This window comes from Pipistrellus hanaki, assembly GCF_964339955.1.
Source record: "Pipistrellus hanaki genome assembly, chromosome: 11".
Classification (NCBI taxonomy): Eukaryota; Metazoa; Chordata; class Mammalia; order Chiroptera; family Vespertilionidae; genus Pipistrellus; species Pipistrellus hanaki.
This window is the reverse complement of record NC_140513.1, coordinates 20,117,864-20,137,605: the sequence shown is the minus strand read 5'-3', so window position 1 is coordinate 20,137,605 and position 19,742 is coordinate 20,117,864. Positions and strand designations below refer to the sequence as shown.

General features: G+C 50.8%; 1 protein-coding gene across 1 annotated transcript in view; it reads right to left on the bottom strand.

The window, feature by feature from the left end:
• The window catches only part of ABCA1 (ATP binding cassette subfamily A member 1), a 112,332-nt gene that overhangs the window by 23,597 nt on the left and 68,993 nt on the right, over nucleotides 1–19,742 (bottom strand). Inside the window, exons 15-30 of the mRNA XM_084899342.1 lie at nucleotides 19,469–19,691; nucleotides 17,601–17,822; nucleotides 16,395–16,599; nucleotides 14,955–15,068; nucleotides 13,017–13,188; nucleotides 11,897–12,028; nucleotides 11,152–11,294; nucleotides 10,863–11,000; nucleotides 9,801–10,021; nucleotides 8,527–8,599; nucleotides 7,417–7,619; nucleotides 6,255–6,303; nucleotides 5,949–6,062; nucleotides 4,861–5,009; nucleotides 3,270–3,394; nucleotides 1,439–1,537 (exon numbers count right to left, since the gene is read on the bottom strand). Of these exons, the coding sequence (XP_084755468.1) occupies nucleotides 1,439–1,537; nucleotides 3,270–3,394; nucleotides 4,861–5,009; nucleotides 5,949–6,062; nucleotides 6,255–6,303; nucleotides 7,417–7,619; nucleotides 8,527–8,599; nucleotides 9,801–10,021; nucleotides 10,863–11,000; nucleotides 11,152–11,294; nucleotides 11,897–12,028; nucleotides 13,017–13,188; nucleotides 14,955–15,068; nucleotides 16,395–16,599; nucleotides 17,601–17,822; nucleotides 19,469–19,691 (2,382 nt within the window). The remainder of the gene's footprint in view (nucleotides 1–1,438; nucleotides 1,538–3,269; nucleotides 3,395–4,860; nucleotides 5,010–5,948; nucleotides 6,063–6,254; nucleotides 6,304–7,416; nucleotides 7,620–8,526; nucleotides 8,600–9,800; nucleotides 10,022–10,862; nucleotides 11,001–11,151; nucleotides 11,295–11,896; nucleotides 12,029–13,016; nucleotides 13,189–14,954; nucleotides 15,069–16,394; nucleotides 16,600–17,600; nucleotides 17,823–19,468; nucleotides 19,692–19,742) is intronic.

Here is a 19,742-nt window from a genome sequence, read left to right as displayed (position 1 = left end):
TGCCCCAGTGAAATGGAATCTTCCAGGGAAGCCCGGCTCCCTCCTGAAGTCCCCTTCCTAACACCTGCACATGAGGAGTGGCAGAGGCAGAGGTAAATGCTGCCGAGAAGTGGCCCCACCAAACATCCTCCAGTCCCTCCGTTCCACTACTGTCTGAAGAACCTGAAAGTGCCCAGAATGGGGCTCCCACATCTGACTGCCCCCAGCACATGTTCCATGTTGCTGGGCCTCACGGCGGGGAGCCCTCTGGTATCAGGGCCCTGCCTCTCCTGTGCTATTGGCGAGATCTCAACCCAGACCTGGCTCCCAAGAGCCTTCCCAGGCTGGCACTGAGTCCACACTGCTCAGCTGGCAGGAGCTGCATCCATCCACTTCTATCACCATCTCCTCTCACTCTTCTATCTCAAATGCAAAACTGTCACGTGGAATCTCCTTAAAAGAATCGTGACATCCAGAAAGGATGCCTCTTGGTCCTTCACCACGTGAGTCATCTTGTTCTTTAGAAGCTGATAATACTGGCTGCTAGGATTTACCACCCCGTATTAAACATTTAGTAATTTTCCAATTAATAAGAGATAACAAGCACACAATCACTACACACTTAGAAGCTGCTCCAATACCCTGCAAGCCCAGGTACCACGCTCACTGGTCTGTGACTCTGACAGGGTCCGTATGTGCCCTTTAAAACCTGGGATTGATGTTAGCCCTTTCCCAGTATCTCTGCACTTTCCCACGCTCTCCACAGCTCCTCAGTGTGTGGGTACACCCTTACCTGCAAATTCTACCTGAGCCCGGGAGCTTGGAACAACCTCTCCCCTCCGTGGGCTCCCAGCTCACCTCTGTCCACTGTCTTTACTCACTGGATGTACCTTCCCACATACCTACTTTATCTATGGGTATTTAACGGAATTTATATACGTACTGCCTCTTTTTCTTCAAGGATTTTGAAGGAGGATACAATAAAAATAGGCAACTCTAAAAGGAGAAAATGTCAACTTTTATAAAACTCCATCACCTCTTCAGCTGTTAAAGTCAAGAAGCTGACAAGCAAAACTGCAAATTCTATATATTGGCATCCTGTCTCTGCATTTAGGTACAGGAGCTGGGAGGGAGGGAGGGAAGGGAAAAGCATTGGAGCAGTAAGTATAAAGTGCTATTTAAATTAAATATTCATTTATAAAGCAGTAAACAAACATCTGCAGTAATTTGCTTTGCGGGATGTTAGGATATGCTCCTAGTTTGTTACGTATGTTCCTAGTTGGTCTTATTAGATTACTATATCAGCTTTTTAAACATTAAAAAGAAATGGTTCAGAGGGCAAACGATGGCAGTCACAGTGTGGCATACAACTGATAAACAATGCAGGGCACTTGAGACCAAACCCAGCGGCAAGCACAGGAAAGCAGAGCGGAGCGGGGCGCGGCTGAAGGGCACTCACGGGATGGGGTTCCCCTCCATGCAGCGGGTCCCGAAGCCGGGCTCTCGGGTGAGGGCATTCAGGAGCTCCTGGGTGCCCAGGTCCTCGGGAGCATCGTTACTATGAGAACAGAAGAGGCAGCCAGTTCAGCGATTCATTAAAACTATACATTTGAAGGAGGAAACATTTTTTTTTAAGAACAAATGCTTTATTAAAAGTAATTCCTGTGTGCCAAGCTCTTAAAACAGCAATGAATAAAACAGAGCCCACCCACAAGGAGCTCAGACTCAGGCCATGTACTTGATATCATGGTCACATACAGCACTCCAAAGTGGGGCTTGTGTAAATAAACTGTATAAAGAGAGGTGTGCGTATGTGTCATACACCAGTGTTTTTCAACCTTTTTTGGGCAAAGGCACACTTGTTTCATGAAAAAAATCACGAGGCACACCACCATTAGAAAATGTTAAAAAATTTAACTCTGTGCCTATATTGACTATATATAAAGTAATTCTCTTGAATAGGAATCAAATAAACACAAAGAAAGTATTTTATAATTACTTTATTATGAAATATTTAAGTAAACAAAATAGTGAAAAATTATAAAATTCTTGTCTTGTCTGCACCTACGGCACACCAGGCAACATCTCGCGGCACACTAGTGTGCCGCGGAACAGCGGTTGAAAAACGCTGTCATACACTGACATACATATTTTAACAAAAAGCAAATTAAGCCAAAACCGGTTTAGCTCAGTGGTAGAGCATTGGTCTGTGGACTGAAAGGTCCCAGGTTCAATTCTAGCCAGGGGCATGTACGTTGGTTTCGGGCACATCCCCGGTAGGGGGTGTGCAAGAGGCAGCTGGTCGATGTTTCTGGCTCTCTCTCTCCCTTCCTCTTTGTAAAAAAATCAATAAAATATATTTTTTTTAAAAAGCAAATTAATTCATTAAGGATCTGTATTTCAAAAATACTTCCACAATCACCCAGTAGGTACAGAGAGCCAGGATATTACTCGAGGCGGAGTTTTCTGGCTGCATGTTTGCATGGACACTGGATCACACAAACAGTAAAGGGCTCAGGTGACAAACACAAAGCCAGTCCACGCTCCACAGTGTCAGCAGCTGGGAGAGGAGAGAATAAAGTGACCTGCACTAGGTAGGAAGGGGGGGGGGTGTCACAGAAAGAAAGGCCGATTCCATGTTATGTATTTTTCCTGTCTTTTTTTTTTAAATATAGCTTCTCTTTTACATCACTGAGACAGATCTACTGCTTGACTGCTTCCCAGATCTACCTGTCTACAATTTCTAGAGGACTGAAGAAAATTCTTGTGTAAGGAGATGGAGAAATTCCTTGGTCCTTTTGTTTGAAGCACTGGATTGTTATAGAGTAGCTGGCATTTTTGTCCAAAGCACAAACAACAGCTACTATCCAGAACTAAAAAAGTCTAGATGATAAATGCACGCATTGTTCTGTGCAAAAAAACATGAGCGCTGACAGTGTCTGGGAGCCCCGTGCTAAACCACAAACTGAAAATCCAGATGTAGCATAGCTCGATCCTAGATGTTTTGCAAGGGCAGATCGTTTACATAAAATGCACGCCTGTTCCTGACAACAGAGGTGGGAAGAGGAAAGGAGCTCAAACGTGGCAATAGAGGACGGACTGGCTCATTCCTTCAGCCTTTGTCCACTGCAGTTCTTGGCATATAATATTAGTGTGCGTGGAGGCTTCAGCCACAGCTGGTAAAACCCATTCCAGCTGGTAAAACCCGCCTCCCCCGGTCCTCGGCAGAGCAGACACCGTGGTTTGCTCGAGCTTTCCTCTCTCCTTGGGCATAGAAGGCAAACACATACCTGACGAATGTGTACTGTTCGTTGTACATCCAGGGCTGAAGTTCCAGGCTGGGGTACTTGCCAAAGGGTGGCACGATCAAGCTGAACACCAGGGCAATGCAGACAAACACAGCTGGCAGGACAATCTGTAACCAGCGGGGAGAAGACACGGGTTAGAAAGGCAGCCACGGGATAAGCCTCCCGGACCAGCCGGCACGCAGGTGAGTACGAGGCCGACAGCCAGACTCCACCGAGGCGCTGTCGGGGGGTTGGAAGCACGGGGCCTGAAATTTAAACCGCTTCCTTCCAGGGCATCCCTGGAAGCTGGCAACACAAGGCCAGAGGCTGCGGCCACCTGGCAGAGGCAGCAAGCTGAGAGTAAACAGTGGTCATAGGTCAGGGTGACTCTGACCCCTGAAAACCTGGGAAAGGTCACGCTGGGGCAGGAGCCCAGCTCAGCTCAGAGGAAAAACAGGGAACCGGAGACCTGAAGCTGGTTCTGTCCCTACAAGTGCATCCATGAGAAGTCGCTTCCTCCTCTGGCCTCAGTTTTCTCATTTATAATCTGTAGTCTGAGGTTAGCTGACCCATTCAGACCCATAGTGTGATAATACATTTAAAAAGCCACTCTCCACATTGTCTCCATTGAAAGGAAACAGCAGCCACTGTCTCCCCAACGGCCTCTCAAATATAATCCTCTAAATCCTAACTCAACCACCTCAAACTTTACACTCGTACCTTCTCTGAAAACAATGACTTGTACATACTTTATAAGTAAACTCTAAGCTCCTTCTACTTACTCCTGAGAAATGTATCCTTAAAAAAAGGAACTTAAAAGATTCAAATGATACCCGTGGTTTTAATGTCCTGGGGTTTCAATGCTAGAAATTATCACTGAGTAATTCCATGGAAAAGTACTGTAAAGAGAATTACTTCATTTAATGACCATTACCACCCTAAGTGGTAGTGTCATTATCACCAATCAACAAACAAGGTCAGAGAGGCTCAGAGAGACGGAGAAACCTGCCCAAGTTCACTCAGCAGAACCAGAATTCAAATCCAGGAGGGTATGCTCGACTCACACTCTACATTACCCACACAGTCTGTGGGGAAGGATCTCTGCTGACTCCTTCTCTATACTTGATTCTCTAGAGAGCAATAATCTTATTCCCTCGAACCAAGTGAGTCAGCCTTGCAGGCAACAGTGTAAGGAGGCTTTTCCTATCAGTTTGCAGGTAAGCATCATTTAGAGAAAAACCAAGTTTCCAATAAGTTGATATGTCAAGTGCATCTGGTCATATCATCATTGCTCAAGTTATAAAAAAAAACTTAGACCTAGTTATGTTCTCCTCTACAATACACACACACACACACGCACACACAGTAATTACTAATGTGAGGCCCATTCTAAGCACTTTCTCATTTTAATTTTCATAACAACCATGGCACAGGCACTATGATTATCCCCATTTTACAGATGAGGAGATTGAGGCACAGAGAACTAACTTGCCAGCAGATACGTGAGTGGCGAGAAGCAGCCCTGGGGTGGAAATACATTTAATCTGGCTCCAGCCCCCATGTCATGTCCTTGGCCTGCCACAGCCCTGCTCACCTGAGCGAAGAACCCCTTCCGACTCCGTCTGGCAATCAGCAGCCTCTTCCACAAAAGGGCCACGAACTGCTGTTGCGTGAGCTTCCAGCCCTTCACCTGGTAGGAGCCTTTGCCATCCATCCCGCTGAGCAGGTCTGTTTCTCTGGATTCTGCAAGAAGCCAACGTGAAGGTCACCTACTGTCAGAAGCACTTGGGCGTCACCATGCTCCTTCCTTCCGCACCTGCAGCAGCCATCTTGGAGGCTGAGTCTGAGGGGGAAAGTATCTCAGGAGTAAAGGACTTTCACATCCAAGAAAGATGCCAGCACTCCCGAGTGGGCAGCCACAGCAGGCTCTGCCTTTTGTTCTCCTCTGAGGAGATATGTTGACATGTGACTGGGTGTCACCGCCTCGGCTGCTTACAGAATACTCCATGAAACAGGCCGTGAACACAGGCTGGCACCCTGGAGAACACAGAATGGCAAGCTGCCTCCCCTCTATTAGACTTCTGATAAAAGGTAGACACGGTCAAGTGACCGAAGGACAGGCAGTGTCTGAAATCAGGGGAGTCACACTCTCGCAGGAGCAGGGAGAGCCAGACAGGTTTCTGTTCTTAAGCATTCCATAGAAATAGTGGTCTTCAACCAATGATTCCTAACTGTCACCTTTCTCCATCCCAGTCAAATACACAGGGGGGCACACTCACCCCACAAAATCTAAGCCTAGGGCATGGGTGAGTCTAAAAGCAAAATCACCTCTCTGGGTCTTCCAAAATCACCTACCCATTCAAAGAACACTTATGGATTCAACAGCTCAACACCTAAGTATGCGAGAAACCGGGACTCCACGGAAAAGATGCTAAATGGACTCAGAGAATGGATGGGCACCTTGGGAGGAAGGCCCCGGCTCGGTGAAGGCAGTGACGAGGGTGGGCTTGCTCCTTCAGGCTGGATGGGCAAGGGCAACACGGAGGAAGGGAGAGTAGCTTTCCTCATTGCCCCACTTCCCTTGGGACCTACCATCCTGGCCACCAAAAGAGAAGCCCAGAGCAGAACACAGGAGGAAAAGTCACTTTCGAGAGGCGGAACACGGATCTCGCCCACGCGCACCTGGGTCTATGTCGGAATCGTTGGGATCCACAGCGTCGTCCTCCGTGAAGGGGTGAAGGCAGCTCTGTCTGTCCCCGAAGGCCCGCCGGTTGCGTCTCGCTGGCAAAGTGCCATCTGAAGGCAGAGGGAAGGAAGGCCCACGTTTTATTTCACTTATTACAAGATCAGCTCTGTGCATCTGTAATGAACTTATCCACTAAAGACGGGAACGCCATCCATCCAACAATTCAAAGGGAAAGGCTTAGCCCCCGCGAGCCGAGCAGCCTGCGGGAGGCACAGCCCCGTGTGCAGCCCCCGGAGGGTTACCTGAGGTCTCGGCGTCCACTCCACTCTCTTCAGCCACTTTGAGGAATATCTGAAATATAAGAGAAATTGAGAATATTATAGGCTCCGTGTGATGGCGGCAGCCACCGCTGCTGCGATGACTACATTATCGACTGGTATGCTAGGCCTCAACACAGACAGGAGAAGCTTTGCTTATTGATGCTCCTTGGTCAGAGTCAATTGGGAGAGAAGCCTTTTCTACCGAAGAACCCAGCCTCCGTGGCAAGACTGTCAACCCAGACGAGACAACGGTTTTCACGTGAAAGCTACGGCCTCAGGATGCTGCAGCAGAACAAACATATTCCCCACTGACAGAGAATGAGCCCAGTGGCTTCTTCCAGGCGAATGGCCCCAAGTCTGGGAGTGGGCAAGAGCCGTGACATTATCCAGGACAGAATGACCAGGAGACGATGAGTTTCCCTGCTCCTGAAATGCTTGGGGAGGGATCCAGACACCAGAATAGAATCTGAACTCAACCAATGATTTCCAAATGGATCTACAGACTGCTGCCGCAGAAGCACACAGCAGAAGCACCGACAGCGGGGCCTTCCCTCCGGAAGTTCCGATGCGAAGGCCTGCGGCTGAGCCTGGGCATTCTGATTGCCGGAGATATCCCCAGAGGACTCTGCTGCATGTCACGCTTGGGACTACCATGCCAGACAACTTTATATCCCTTCTAGCTCTCAAGGCCTGCGTGTCCCGAAAGGGAATATGGGCTCTAAAGCCCCAAAACCCCTTTTCAAATCCTAGCTCAGCATCCCTGAGTGTCTACTTTTTTTAAATCTTGTTATGAGGGTTAAATGGAGTTACAGTGACTTAAAAAATAAATAAATAAATAAATAAATAAATAAATACACACACCAAGCTTGGCACTTGGCACATACTGAGTTTCCATAAATGCTGGCCACCTCCTGGGCATGGCCGTGCCGCGGTCACACCAGGGAGCAATGCTAATAGTTCTTTCCCAGTATCGCCCACTACAACCTTAACGGGTTCACGGGGGCTGACACCACCCACGTGCCAATGACCTCAGGACTCCGTGAGCAGTTCCAGGGTAACCCGCTCCCAGGGGAAACGCAGGCTGTGTGTCTGGCCTTCGGACTGTTGGCCCTGCTCTGTTCCGACAGCCAGGCCCTGAACTTACTTCCTCCAGGGTGGTCTCTGAGATGCCGTAGCTGGAGATGCCCAGGTCCGAGAGCCGGTCGTCGATCTCGTGGAAGAGCTCCACAAAGGCTCCCTCTTTGGCGGCTTCGTAGGGCAGCACGTAGGTCAGCTCGTGCCCGATGTCTTCCACCAGCCGGGCCTCGGCCACGTGCTTCCGGATGAGGTTGGAGATGATGGAGACATCTGTGGGGAGCACAGCACACAGGCGGCTCAGCCAGCGTAGAGGCCCCACATGGAGGGCCGGCCATTCCCTGCCTTCTCCCTCTGCCTGCCCCTCAGGACTCCCCTAGCCACGCACTGCCCCTGTCTCAGATTCCTAAGTCATCCATGTTCACCTCTGGCCGAGAGTTCCCGGGGGCAAGCACTATGTCTTTGGAGCCCCCAAACCAGGTCCATCGTAGGTTCAGTGCATGGGTGGGTGGGCGGATAGACGGATGACTCGGCTTGAAAGCCTGGTTTCTATTGCCTACACTCGAGGATTCTTCAGTGGAAAACTTGACTAAACACACTTTAAAAGATTCTTCGCCCTCCCCTGGAAAGATCCTTACACTTATCTCAATAGAAGCCTAACCAGACAGTCCATGGAAGGAGTCTCCTCCCTGGAGAATGCTGGCGACGAGGACTGGGCAGAGAGGGCTGAAGGGCTGAAGTACAGGCTCTCGGTGCATCCTCGCTACTAGTGACACTGGCCCCCACACACGCTTCCGGAGCAAACCCAGCAGGCTAATTTCCAGTCTCCTGGGCTCTCAGCCTCCCTAGGTCCCTCCCCAGTGGCTTGGCCCTGAGTTCCTCTGCATCCCTGGTCTCATGTCCAGCCAGATTCACCCTGCTCAGGGATCCCCTCACCCCCAATCATCTCAGCTCACTGGAGCCCTACCCTGTCAGCTCCCAGACCAAGCCCCAGGCTTCCCAGCAAGCGTGAGGCCAACCCGCCACCAAGCTGCGCCCTCGCCCACAGCCGCCCGGCCCAGCCCAGCAGCAAACCTTGAGTCAGCGCCACCAGCCTCTGCACCTCTCCTCCTCTGCCTCCACTCTGCCCAGCTGGGGGAAGCTCAGGCACCACCTGAATAAGAAACCCCAGAATCCTTACCGATGGTCAGCGTGTCACTTTCATGGTCGCTGCCCAGGCCAGCATCAGAACTGCTTTGAGAAACACTGTCCTCCTGATGGCAAAGAAGGAGGTGAGAATGGGTCAGGGGCCAGGCAAGGCACAGTCACCACCACCTTCGCCAGGGAGGGCTCCGAGAGGCTGTGTGTGTGAGAACTAGAGCCGAAAGCTTCTCCCGAGAGGCATGCAACGGGGCAGCCAGGCTTCTGAGCCGCGGTCCGACGTGTGTGCTGTGGGATGGCCGCCCTCCTGGAGGCGGGACATCCGGATGCAGCGCCATCCACAGAACCACGGCTGCCAATGGTGCCGTGAGCAGGCCCTTGGGCGGCTGAGCATGGAAGTTACCTGGCTAGATGTCTAGTCAGTGCTTCTCAAGCTCTCATGTGTGCTCAATCACCAGGGCACTGTGACAAAATGCAGATTCTGAGTCTCCTGGGGTGGCCCAAGTCTCTGCATTTCTAACGAGCTCCCGAATGTGCTCCCAGTGCGGCCGTTTTCAGACCACGCTTGGGATAGCCTGGCACCAGTGAAAGGCAAGTGGACGGGAGCTCCGGGTTGGGGTGTAAAGGTTTTAGGTGCCATGGGTTTCAGCACGTTAATCTCTGGTTCAGAGGAAAACGTACTTGGTTATTGGGTTCTGGTCCCACCTCCGTTATTTAACTTGAATAATCTACCAAGTCGCTATCAGCTTCCCTTCCCTCATTGGGGACAGTAATCACAGTATCTTATTCCCAGGGTTACTCTCCACTTTGAAATGATGTTTAAAACAAAACAAAACAAAACAATATATATATATATATATATATATATATATATATATATATATCAGCAAAAGCTACAAAGAATTATCATCATCATTTTCTTTTGTGCTCAGAGACTGCTGGACTGAGCGTCTGGCATGAACTCGGTGCCAGGAAATGGCTGCTTTGCAGATTAAAAGGTGAGGTCACTGCGATGGCCAGGCTATGACAGGAACAGCAGGGCCTCCCGCAGCCATGGAAGTCTCTTCTCTCCAACATAACAGAGTCCCTTAAGGACCTCCTCCATCACCCAGCCTACATGCATCTACGGGAGAATGCAAAAGGGATTTGCATTATGGGACCAGAGGCCTCCCGAGCCTTCCACGTATGCGGTATGATGTGATGCCACAGAAACCACGGTGCCAACGTGGTGGAGCGGGTACAGGGAGACAAGCCATCCTCAGCCAGCAAGTCCTGAGCCCCCGAACCTGGCCCCGCACGCGGGCGGCCACTCACCTTTTTCAGGTACGACACGGTGCTGCTGCTGTTTCTGCAGGAGCTGAGGGAGGACTCCACGTCCTTCTTGACCAGGGTCAGGTAGTAGCCGGTGCCCATCTGGTTCTTCAGGAACAGGGAGGAGCCCACGCAGCACAGCTTCCCGTGGGAGATGATGGCGATCCTGTCCCCCAGGATGTCCGCTTCGTCCATGTGGTGTGTGGAGAGGATGATGGTGCGGCCTGTGGCACAAACACAAGGACCCGGGACAGGTGAGACCTGTCGGTGTGCACGGACTGCGGTGGCCAGAGCCAAAAGGTTCGCGGGGGCAAGCACGGGAGAAAGACCTGGCAGCCTGGTGGCCCGGACCTCTAGACGCCCTACTGCATCCTCATCAACATAAAAAGGAACATTTGGGGGCGACGGCCTGCCAGGCAGTGTGCTAGGTGGTCTACACGCATTCTCCTTTAACGTAATCCTCCATGGGGTAGGCTCTCCGGTTGTCACAGATAAAGAAACTGAGGCAAGTTAACTGACTCTTCCTGGGCCTCAGAGCCAGCCAAGGCTGGTTCCAAAGCTTGTACTCCTCATTGTAACCATAAGGTGGCAACCTTACATATCCTCTAACTCACTAAGGAGACTGCCAATCAAACCCACTCGTTTATTCATCCACTCTTTCAACATCCATAAGTGTAATGCACCATATTGGGGACAGGGATGAAAAAAGACACAGCCTCTGCTCTCAGGGACCTCAGTCAATAGGGGACACGGTTATAAGACACGTGGTAATTTTTTTTTTTTACTATAGATGGTGATGGGGCTGTGGGAGCCCAAAGGAGATGCCCTTTATCTCGTTTCCCTTCCTCTTGCAGCCCCCTAGGTCATGAAGCATAAACTTTAAGCATCCTATAAACCAGGCCTTCCCTACACACATGGGGGCACATAGCTTTAAGAAAACGAGTCCCGCATGTTCCTTGAGAAGCAATTCTGTTGCTCAGCCATTAGCTACTGCCATCCTTCTGGAGCCTCTTCCTCCCTTCTTCCCTCCCAGCCCACAACACAGGATAAATGCACATCGTTCACCTTGTCGGTATTTCAGCAGGAGCTCCCATATTCCCCGGCGGGAGTAAGGGTCCACGCCGGCTGTGGGCTCATCCAGAATAACCACCTTGGATCCCCCAACAAAGGCCAAGGCCACAGACAGCTTTCTCTGCATTCCACCTGTAAGCAAGAGAGGGGGAGGCTGAGGACAGTGAGCCAAGGCCCACATGGTGAGAGAAGAATGGAGGAGGCACCCAGGCAATCTGGGGACAGGCCAGAGAGAGGGGGAGGGGGGGCCGGAGAGGGCAGGGAAGGCAGCTCTAGGCCTCACCTGACAGCTGATTTGTTTTGCTTTTCAGCTTGCTGGGCGGCAGACCGACATCCAGGGCCATCTGCTCCATGTCCGCCTTCACGAACTTCTCGGAAAGGCCCTTCAGGCGGGCATAGAACCAGATGTGCTCCTCCACCGTCAGCCTGCGGACAGAGGCAGCTCAGCCCGGGGCCTGCAGGACGCTCCAGAACCAAGGGCCCTCTCTGGAACCCCGCCTCTGCATGAACCTAGAGCTGGCCCCGCCCCCGAACTTCAAAGGAGCTCAGACTCGGCCCCCCCCCCCCCCCCCCCCCCGAGAAGGGAGCCCCTATGGAGGGCATGGGCGCGAGCTGCTCACTTCACCTAAAAGGAAATGGGGGCCCAGAAGGATAAAGCCCTTGGCCCAGGTTCCAGGTCTTTCTCTGCTCCACCACGGGGCTCCCTGGGGGACCTCCTACTTGCTGGTGGGGCAACTCAGCACCAGGGAGGGTTGTGGCAGGAGAAAGGACGGGCCCATCGACCCTCCAGAGTGACAACAATGGGCAGCACCATTTCCCAAGCCCTCATCCTCTGGCTGGGCTGATGGAACATCTCCCATCCAACAGTTTACCTCCTCCTTTTCCTAAAACTGAGGGACAATCAGGTCTCCGAGTGTCCAGGCAAGGACACCACCAAAGAGCATAAAACGCTTAGGTCCTCCTCGGCCCCTGACTCATGACCCCACACTTCCAGAGAGGCCCCGCCCTCCTGTGCTGCTGGTACTCACATGTCAAAGAGCACATTGTGCTGGGGGCAGACCCCCAGGTTCTGCCGGATGGTGTTCATCTCGGAGCGAATGTCTTTCCCCAGGATGTAGGCGGTCCCGGAGGTGGGGGGGAACAGCCCAGTCAGGATGGACCTGAGGACAGAGATGTTCAAGTCCAGGAGTCAGCGTGCAGCCCCGCCTCCCCAGAAACGCTCCATTCCGGGCTGCACAGCCAGCACAGAGCTTCCCACCCCCGACTCCATCCTAATGGACTCTGACACCCCCCAAAGCAAACAAGCCTTCGCGTTAGTGACTGACTACGAGTGGGCCACGTATTGAAAGTGACCATCTCAGCATGAGCATTTTTTTAAATGAACTCCGGTTTGCACTGGAAACTAGTTTCGGACATGGATTCTGCATGCCTAAGATCGTGACCACGTAAGATGGATGAAGAACAAGAAAGTATTCAAAGATAAAAATGATTTTGATTGTGTTAAGCGGTAGAATTTTTGTACGCCTTTTAAAGGTTTTCTGCAATGTTCCTAACATAGTGGCTTTACATCAGAAAAAGATAGAATAGGAAAAGGAGGTCACCCCGGTGACATGTCCTTTGCAGGTTGAGGGACCACAGTGAAAGCCGCTAAGGCCAATTCCGGTGTTTGCACGGCCTTCGTGCCCTTTGGGAGCTCCCCACCAGAAGGTCCGTGTGGGTCCAGGGAAGACAAGCATACAGCCAGCCGTCCAGCTGCTTCTCACAGCTGCTTAGAGACAGAGTTCCTGGAAAATGCTACCTCCCTCCAACACATCTAATCTTCCCTGTCTCACATTTCTGGGCAAAGCGGCTCCAAAAGAGAACCTTGCTCAGAGCTGTCAGAACTTCACCTTCCAAGCACACTGCCGAGAACTGAACGGGAATGGTCAGGAAAAGGTGCCCAGGCTGTTTTAGGCTGAAATCAATAATATACAGTAAATCCAGCCTTTGGAAAGCACAGTCTGATTAGATAGCATTTTTGCACTCATCCTCTCCTTGTGTGTCCTGCCCTTACCCCAGTGACCAATGCAGTGTGTGCTTAGGGATGAATGTCTAATGGTGCTCAAGGACCTCCCTGGGGCTGATTCTGAGAGAACCACACCCTCTTACATGGTGGTGGTCTTCCCGGCTCCGTTGTGGCCCAGGAAGGAAGTGATCTGGCCCTCATAGAAATTCAGGGTCAGGCCATCGACAGCCACCTTCATGCCATCTCGGTAAACCTTCATCAGGTTCTGAATGGACACCCCCAACTTCAGGTGGCTGGGTTCCTCCTCCATGCAGACTGTGAGAAGAGAGAGAACAGGAATGAATGCAGAGAGCAATGACGCCTGGCCTGTGAAGACTACCAGCCGAGCTTGTACTTTAAGAACTGTCCCCTCTCCATGCCCCCTTCTGGTTTCCCAGGAAGGAAGACAGGCTATAAATACAGGGGTGCACAAAAGCAGGCTAATGATAATAAATAAATAATACAAGAGTTGATAAATAAATAATAGTACAAGGATAAACTCTGTTTCACATACTCACAACTTATAAACACACTTTTGCCCACCCCTGCATTTATTTAGGGCCCATTTGGGCGCTGGTGTTGGTGATGGGAACACAATGATACAGGAGGATCCGTCGTTTAGGGGGAAAAGACTTGACAACCAGTTAAAATATAAGATGCTAAAAGCTCTTTAAAAAACACGTCGGAAGTGCCATGGCATTTGTGGTGTAGCCAGCTTGTGGAATACTACTCAGCAATGAAAAAGAACAATCTGTGGATACACATCACAACTTGGATGGATCTCAAGAGAATTATACTGAATAAAAATCCAATCCCCAAAGATTACATATTGTAAGGTTCCATGTATATAACATTACGGAAATAAAATTATAGAAGTGGAGAACAGAATCTTGACTGACAGATGTCACAGAATGGGGAGGAAGGGTCGCAGGAGGGAGCTTGTGGTGAAAACTCAGTTTTGCATCTTGACCGCAGCAATAATTACATGAACCTATACAAGTGATAAAACTGCACAGCACACACACACACACACACACACACACACGAGTGCATGTAATACTGGTGAAATCTGAAGGTCTGTGAAATGGACCAATGTCAATGTCATGGTTTTGAGATTGTACTATAGTCATGTTAGGTGTCACTACTGGAGAAAACCGGGTGAAAGGTACAAGTTTCCTTTTGTAACTTCCTGTGAGTCTACAATTGTTTTAAAATAAAAAGAGTTTTGGTTGTTTTGTTTTTTTTTAACACTATGAAATCTCAGAGGAGGAAGTGACGGACTACCTGGAAAGCTAGTAGGGCTCCTCGGGGGAAGGGATATTGAACTAGATCTTGAAGTAGGAATTTAAAAGGTGGGCAAATTGGAGACTTCTCCCATAAGAGACAGGGAGCTGTGGAAGAACATGAGTTGTTCCGGCGGCTGTGAGCAGCTCCAGGTGACGGATACAGAAGCTGGGGGTAAAGAGGCGGTTGGGCAAGAAGACCGGGCTAAGGAACGCCACACTTCACCACTGGTGATGAGGAGGAGGAGGATGCAGAGGGGAGCAGCAGGAGAGGGACTTATGAAAACGGAGGAAGTCACAGTGAACACACAGAGAGAACTTCCCTCCAAGAACCTGAGCAAAGAGCTCAGAAGGCAGAGCGTCACCACCAGCAGGTCAGGAGCCAGGAGAGGATTAGGCTCTGGGTAACAAAGGTGAGAACATTAAGGCTGAGCCCTGTGGCAGCCACGTGGTGGCAGCCTACACTGGTTCCTACAGCTGTCACCATGGCCAGGCAGGCAGTGAGATGACGTTTCACAGTCACAGTTGTATTTCTCTTCCTTTTACTTATTAGAATAGCATGAAAAGTGGAGGGGTGGTGGGAAGAGGAGAGAAGGAGGCTTAGAGTCACTTCCCAATAAGCCAAGAAAACTCGCCTCAGGGACTCAGATGCTGACTCTCTGATACAACCGGCTTGGGAGAACTGGGGAAGGGACGGGACAATGGAGTGGTTTTAGACTCTCGCCCCCAGCAGTCAGTGGGGGCAGCAGCAGCACTTACTTTCAGAGGCGCCCTTCTGGCTGGAACCAGGATGGCTCTTCTCATCGCTTTCCTCACCTAACCAGTAGGACTTGGTGCAAGGAAAATACCAGGGCCTGGGGATTCCATACTGGCCTGAAAGCAAAGCACAGGCATGAATCAAGCTGGGCCACATTCCAGCATTCCTGAGATATCCCAACAGGACTCTCTCTCTCTCCTGGAGACAGGGACGGGCTGGAATGGGAAGGGGGAAAGGGGAGCTACCATTTGATGAGACCTACTTTGTAAGACATAAGTGTGCACCTCTTTGAATCTCCCAACCACCCCATGACACAGCTATCGTCCCCATTTTAGAGACGAGGAAACTGAGGGATCATTCCTCTACCCAAGATCACTCAGCCAGTAAGTGGAGGACTCAGAATTTGAATTCAGATCTGTATGGATACTAGATTGCATATCCTATGCATGAAGTTCAGGTAGGGGTAATAATCATTTCACATATACCTACCCACCTCCCCTTAAGGGAAAATTAGAAGGTGAACCAGAAAGAAAGAGTTAAACCTTGCTCTCTCAGAATTTGATCTTACATGAAAATGTATCCAAGGCAGGTCTTGGTCAGGGAGATTTATTAAGGGAAGTAGCGAATAAATTTTTATGAATGCTAACTCGATTAGATCACAAGCCAGGGCTGGGAGCCAATGCATTTGTTATTCACAAACTGTGCTGAGGAAACAGCCTCCACCAGCAGTAATGCTGGGGATGCAGAATGAGAGAACTGGGTCAGCCCTGGGAGCCATCTCCTGGGCCTGCTGACCAAGGTAACCCAACTGGGTTCACCTCCAAGCACCGACACTTAGCAGCTGTGTGGCCTCAGGCAATTACTTAACTTCTCAGAGTCACAGTTTTCTCATTTGCAAACACTGGTTATAACAGTAACTCCTTCATTGTAGTCTTATGAGGATTTTAAATGAACCAAAGTATATAAAACACTTTGGACAGTCCCTGGCACAAAGAGCTCAAGAAATAAGGGCTAGCAGGCCTGCGTGGCTCAGTGGTTGGGCATTGACCTTTGAACCAGAAGGACATGGTTTGATTCCCGGTCAGGGCACATGCCCCAGTTGCAGGCTCAATCCCCAGAGTTAAGAGCGTGCAGGAAGCAGCCAATCAATGATTCTCTTTCATCATTGATGTTTCGCTCTCTCTCTCTCTCTCTCTCTCTCCCTCTCCCTTCCTGAAATCAGTAAAGATATATTTTTTAAAAAGAAAAAGGGCTATATCGGTAGGAAGAGTTGTACTTTTAGCATCAGCTGCTTCCCGTTGGTCTGTGTGTTTGCCATAGGTCGAAAGCCATAGCTATAGCCACTGTCCACAAAGCCCCCAGCCCTACAAGGGAGACAAGCTCTTCAGCGACAAGTCGCCTTTCCCTAGCAGATGGCTAAAGCAGGGCGGAAGCTCAGTTACCTGGGAAGACAGCCTCGATGTACCATGTCATCACCCCGTAGAGGAAGGCGTCAAACAGCATCATGGAGACCGAGGTGGTGAGGTTGAAGCCATCTTCCTCCACGGGGCTCTCGAAGAGGTTGTCCCACTGCACCCCGATGCCCTGCTCCTCAAAAAGGGCAAAGTACTCGCAGCCAAACCCGAAAGCCACGGGGGAGAGCAGGCTCTGTGAGACAGAGGAGAAAGTCACTTATCCACCTCCTGCCTCTTTTTTCTAACATTGCCAATGTGAATTTCACCTGGAGAAATTTGAATGTGCAAAATGGATCAATTACAAGACATGGAAGTAGTCATCTACAGGGCCCCTCTGGGGGTGGGGGCAGTGGGCTCTTGGCAGCATATAAAATGATTCTATTTATAGCCACTCATTATGGGCACACATTTTGGAAACACGAGATGATGAAGTGTAAAACTTTTAGAATTTTATGCTCCCAAAGATACCCCAAGGGCTCAACAATCCTGCGCCCCACACATACACTCATCCATCAAGAGCCTCCGGAGCCCTCTGCTCAGCAGTGATGGCTCACGTCAGAGCAGCCTGCTTGGGGCCTCTGATATTTAAGGGTCCAAACTGAGGCACCTGGAGGTGACTCTTAGAAGTGATCCAGGGGACAGCTGGCAACTCTCCCTTACACAAGCTTACATACTCTTGAAGGCCCCTCCTACCATGTACAAGGGAAGGAAGTGTTGAGGGCAGGGGTCCATTTTTTTTCTTTTTTCAGTTTAGAAGACGTTACTCAAGTGAAACCCCATGCTGGACACAAGGAGCACAGAGTCAAGCAGGAGCCACCTGTGACCTCAAGAGGTTTCAGTTCTCTCCGTAGCTGTGACTTACGGTGAGCTCACGTGGGGGTGGAGATAAAAAGTGGAAATGGCATCTGCTGCCTAAAGGGGCTCCCCAATGCCATTTACCCACAGCGAGGTGTATGGCACAGCCTGGCTCTGAAAAGTTCCATCTGATGCAATTCGACCAATCGATTCACTGAGAGGACTACAGGTAAATAGTTTCATGAGACGCAGCCCCTGCCTTCAAGCAGTTTAGAATCTATTAATAGCTCTGAGGCTGACATCCCATTGGAAAGACTCTCTCGGCCTGGGCTGCAGCACGGAGGGGAAGCCCAGGGTGGCTGGGACTGTGGCGACAACAGAAAGGCCAGGGTCACTCACCGCGAAGAGCTTGAGCGTGAAGCCCACGTAGTCCTGCCAGGCCACGCACAGGACATAGGGCAGGTACAGCATGAAGTAGATGATGCCCCCGCAGGCTGCCGCCAGGTTGGCCCGGGAGAAGAGCGTGCTGATGAGGAAGCACTGCATGATGGTCACCACGGCGAACACGGACAGAAAGACAAACACCACGCTGGGGTCGCTGTAGGGCAGCAGGTTTCCCAGCTGGAAAGGAAGAAACCCGATAAACGTGCTGCTCCTTCAACCAGCAAGCACATCCTCGCATGGCCTGCGGGAAGAAGCAGGGCTCGTTCCCGGTGCTGTTCGTTTTTCTGATGAAGAAACCGAAGCCTAGAGGAGGGAAATGACTCACCCAGGACCACACACAAAATAGTGGTCGTCAGGACCAGAACAGAGTCCAGGGTTGACACTCATCAAGGTTTATCTCAACAATTTTGTTCTTTGTTTCTCAAAGCAATCTGACCTGGCTTTTTCTTTTAAAGGACTAGGACTCCTGGCACCAAGAGAGTTGTGAGCAAGATGGCAATCCACACGACTTCCCCCTCCAACAGCCAAGGAAAACGGCCAGGCAATCGTAACATCCCCCTTGGCAACTGGCCACGGATCCCACACTCCCACAGGCACTTGAACTCGCGTGGACCTTTACGCTTATCTGCAGGAGTTGGGTGTATCTGAACAGGACCTGCCAGCATGCACTAGTCCCCGAGTAGCTCCCATGAACCTGCCACAGGACCCCCACCCCACCAGAGCTCTGTCCTTCACAGTCAGGTATTAGAGCAAAGAGGGGTTTGCTTTTAGCAAGAACTGCTCTGCCTCGGGTCAGATGGCCTCAGTGAAGTCCGTAACCCTCCTTGGCCTCATTTCCTTGTACGTTAAGTGGATTTAGTAAGGATATACTAAGACTGCACCTGTGATAAGATTTAAACAGTGCTTGGCAATCAACACGTGGGCATTTGTAATGAATAGTAACAGTATTACACTGAATGTTAGTTCCTATGCCATTGCACTCCCACCCCCCACCCCTTTAAAAACATTTATTTTTATCTGATGGGCCCTTAACTGAAATGATTGTGGAGGGAGAAAACTGGCCTACAAGCTTATTAATGTATGTGGTGGAACTGTGCCCAGAGTCCCCTGGCGGGACTTGTCTGGCTGTCAGCAGACAGCCTCCGGGTACCAAATCCTCTGGGTCTGTCACTGCTGCAGAGAGCACCAGGCCCTGGGGAGCACACACGTCCAAGGACTGGCTGGGGGGCCTGGGGCATGGGATGCCAGGGAGGGAGGCCGTGGGGAACCTAAAGAGCTGGACATTTCAGCTTCATGAGGGACAACTCTGACAAGCACATAGGCTCCCAGTGCCCGTGGGGTTGGCCTGGCATTGCCATTCAATTCCTCCCTTTGCCCAGTCCTGCATCCTCCCCAGAGATACTGATCCCTGATAAATATTCATATGCCAAACTGTTTCCAGGAAACCTAACCTGTAACCATGTGTCCTTCAGACTACAGTTTCTAGATATTCCAGCGGAAGCACTGCCCAGTATGGGTAAGGCAATGACCAGCTTTCAGATGCTGCCATGAACCTCTACCCAGCGGACAGCATGGCACAAGGCAAGTGCGTGCTTACCTGGGAAGCAAGCACCCTGAGCTAATCCTGCTTAGCTGCCACCCAGCTGGGCTGACCTCGGGAAAGTCATTATCCCTGCCGGGGGCCTTGCTTTTCCCAGCTTTAAATTGGGGGTGCTGCAGGAGATGGCATGTCTGACCCCTTCCCTCCCAAAGAATATTTGCTTTTCTCCCCCTCATGCAGCCCATGCTGGGAGGAGCTGGGGGGGGGCGGAGGGCAGCCTTACTTTCAGGATGACCACCAGCAGGCTGGCGCTCACGAGCAGAGGGATGAGGCTGCTGATGAACCAGCTGAACCAGAGGATGCCATTATCCAGGCCCATGATACGCATGGTCTCCTTCAGCCGCGCCTCCTTCTCATACACGATGCCTTTGATGATCACAGCCACAGAGTAGATCCAGGCCAGCGTCATGAAGAGAGGCATGGACCGGCTCATCACCCTCAGGAAGCTGAGGCCCCAGGGAAGGGAGGAGGGAGAATTAAAGACAAGTGTGAGTCAG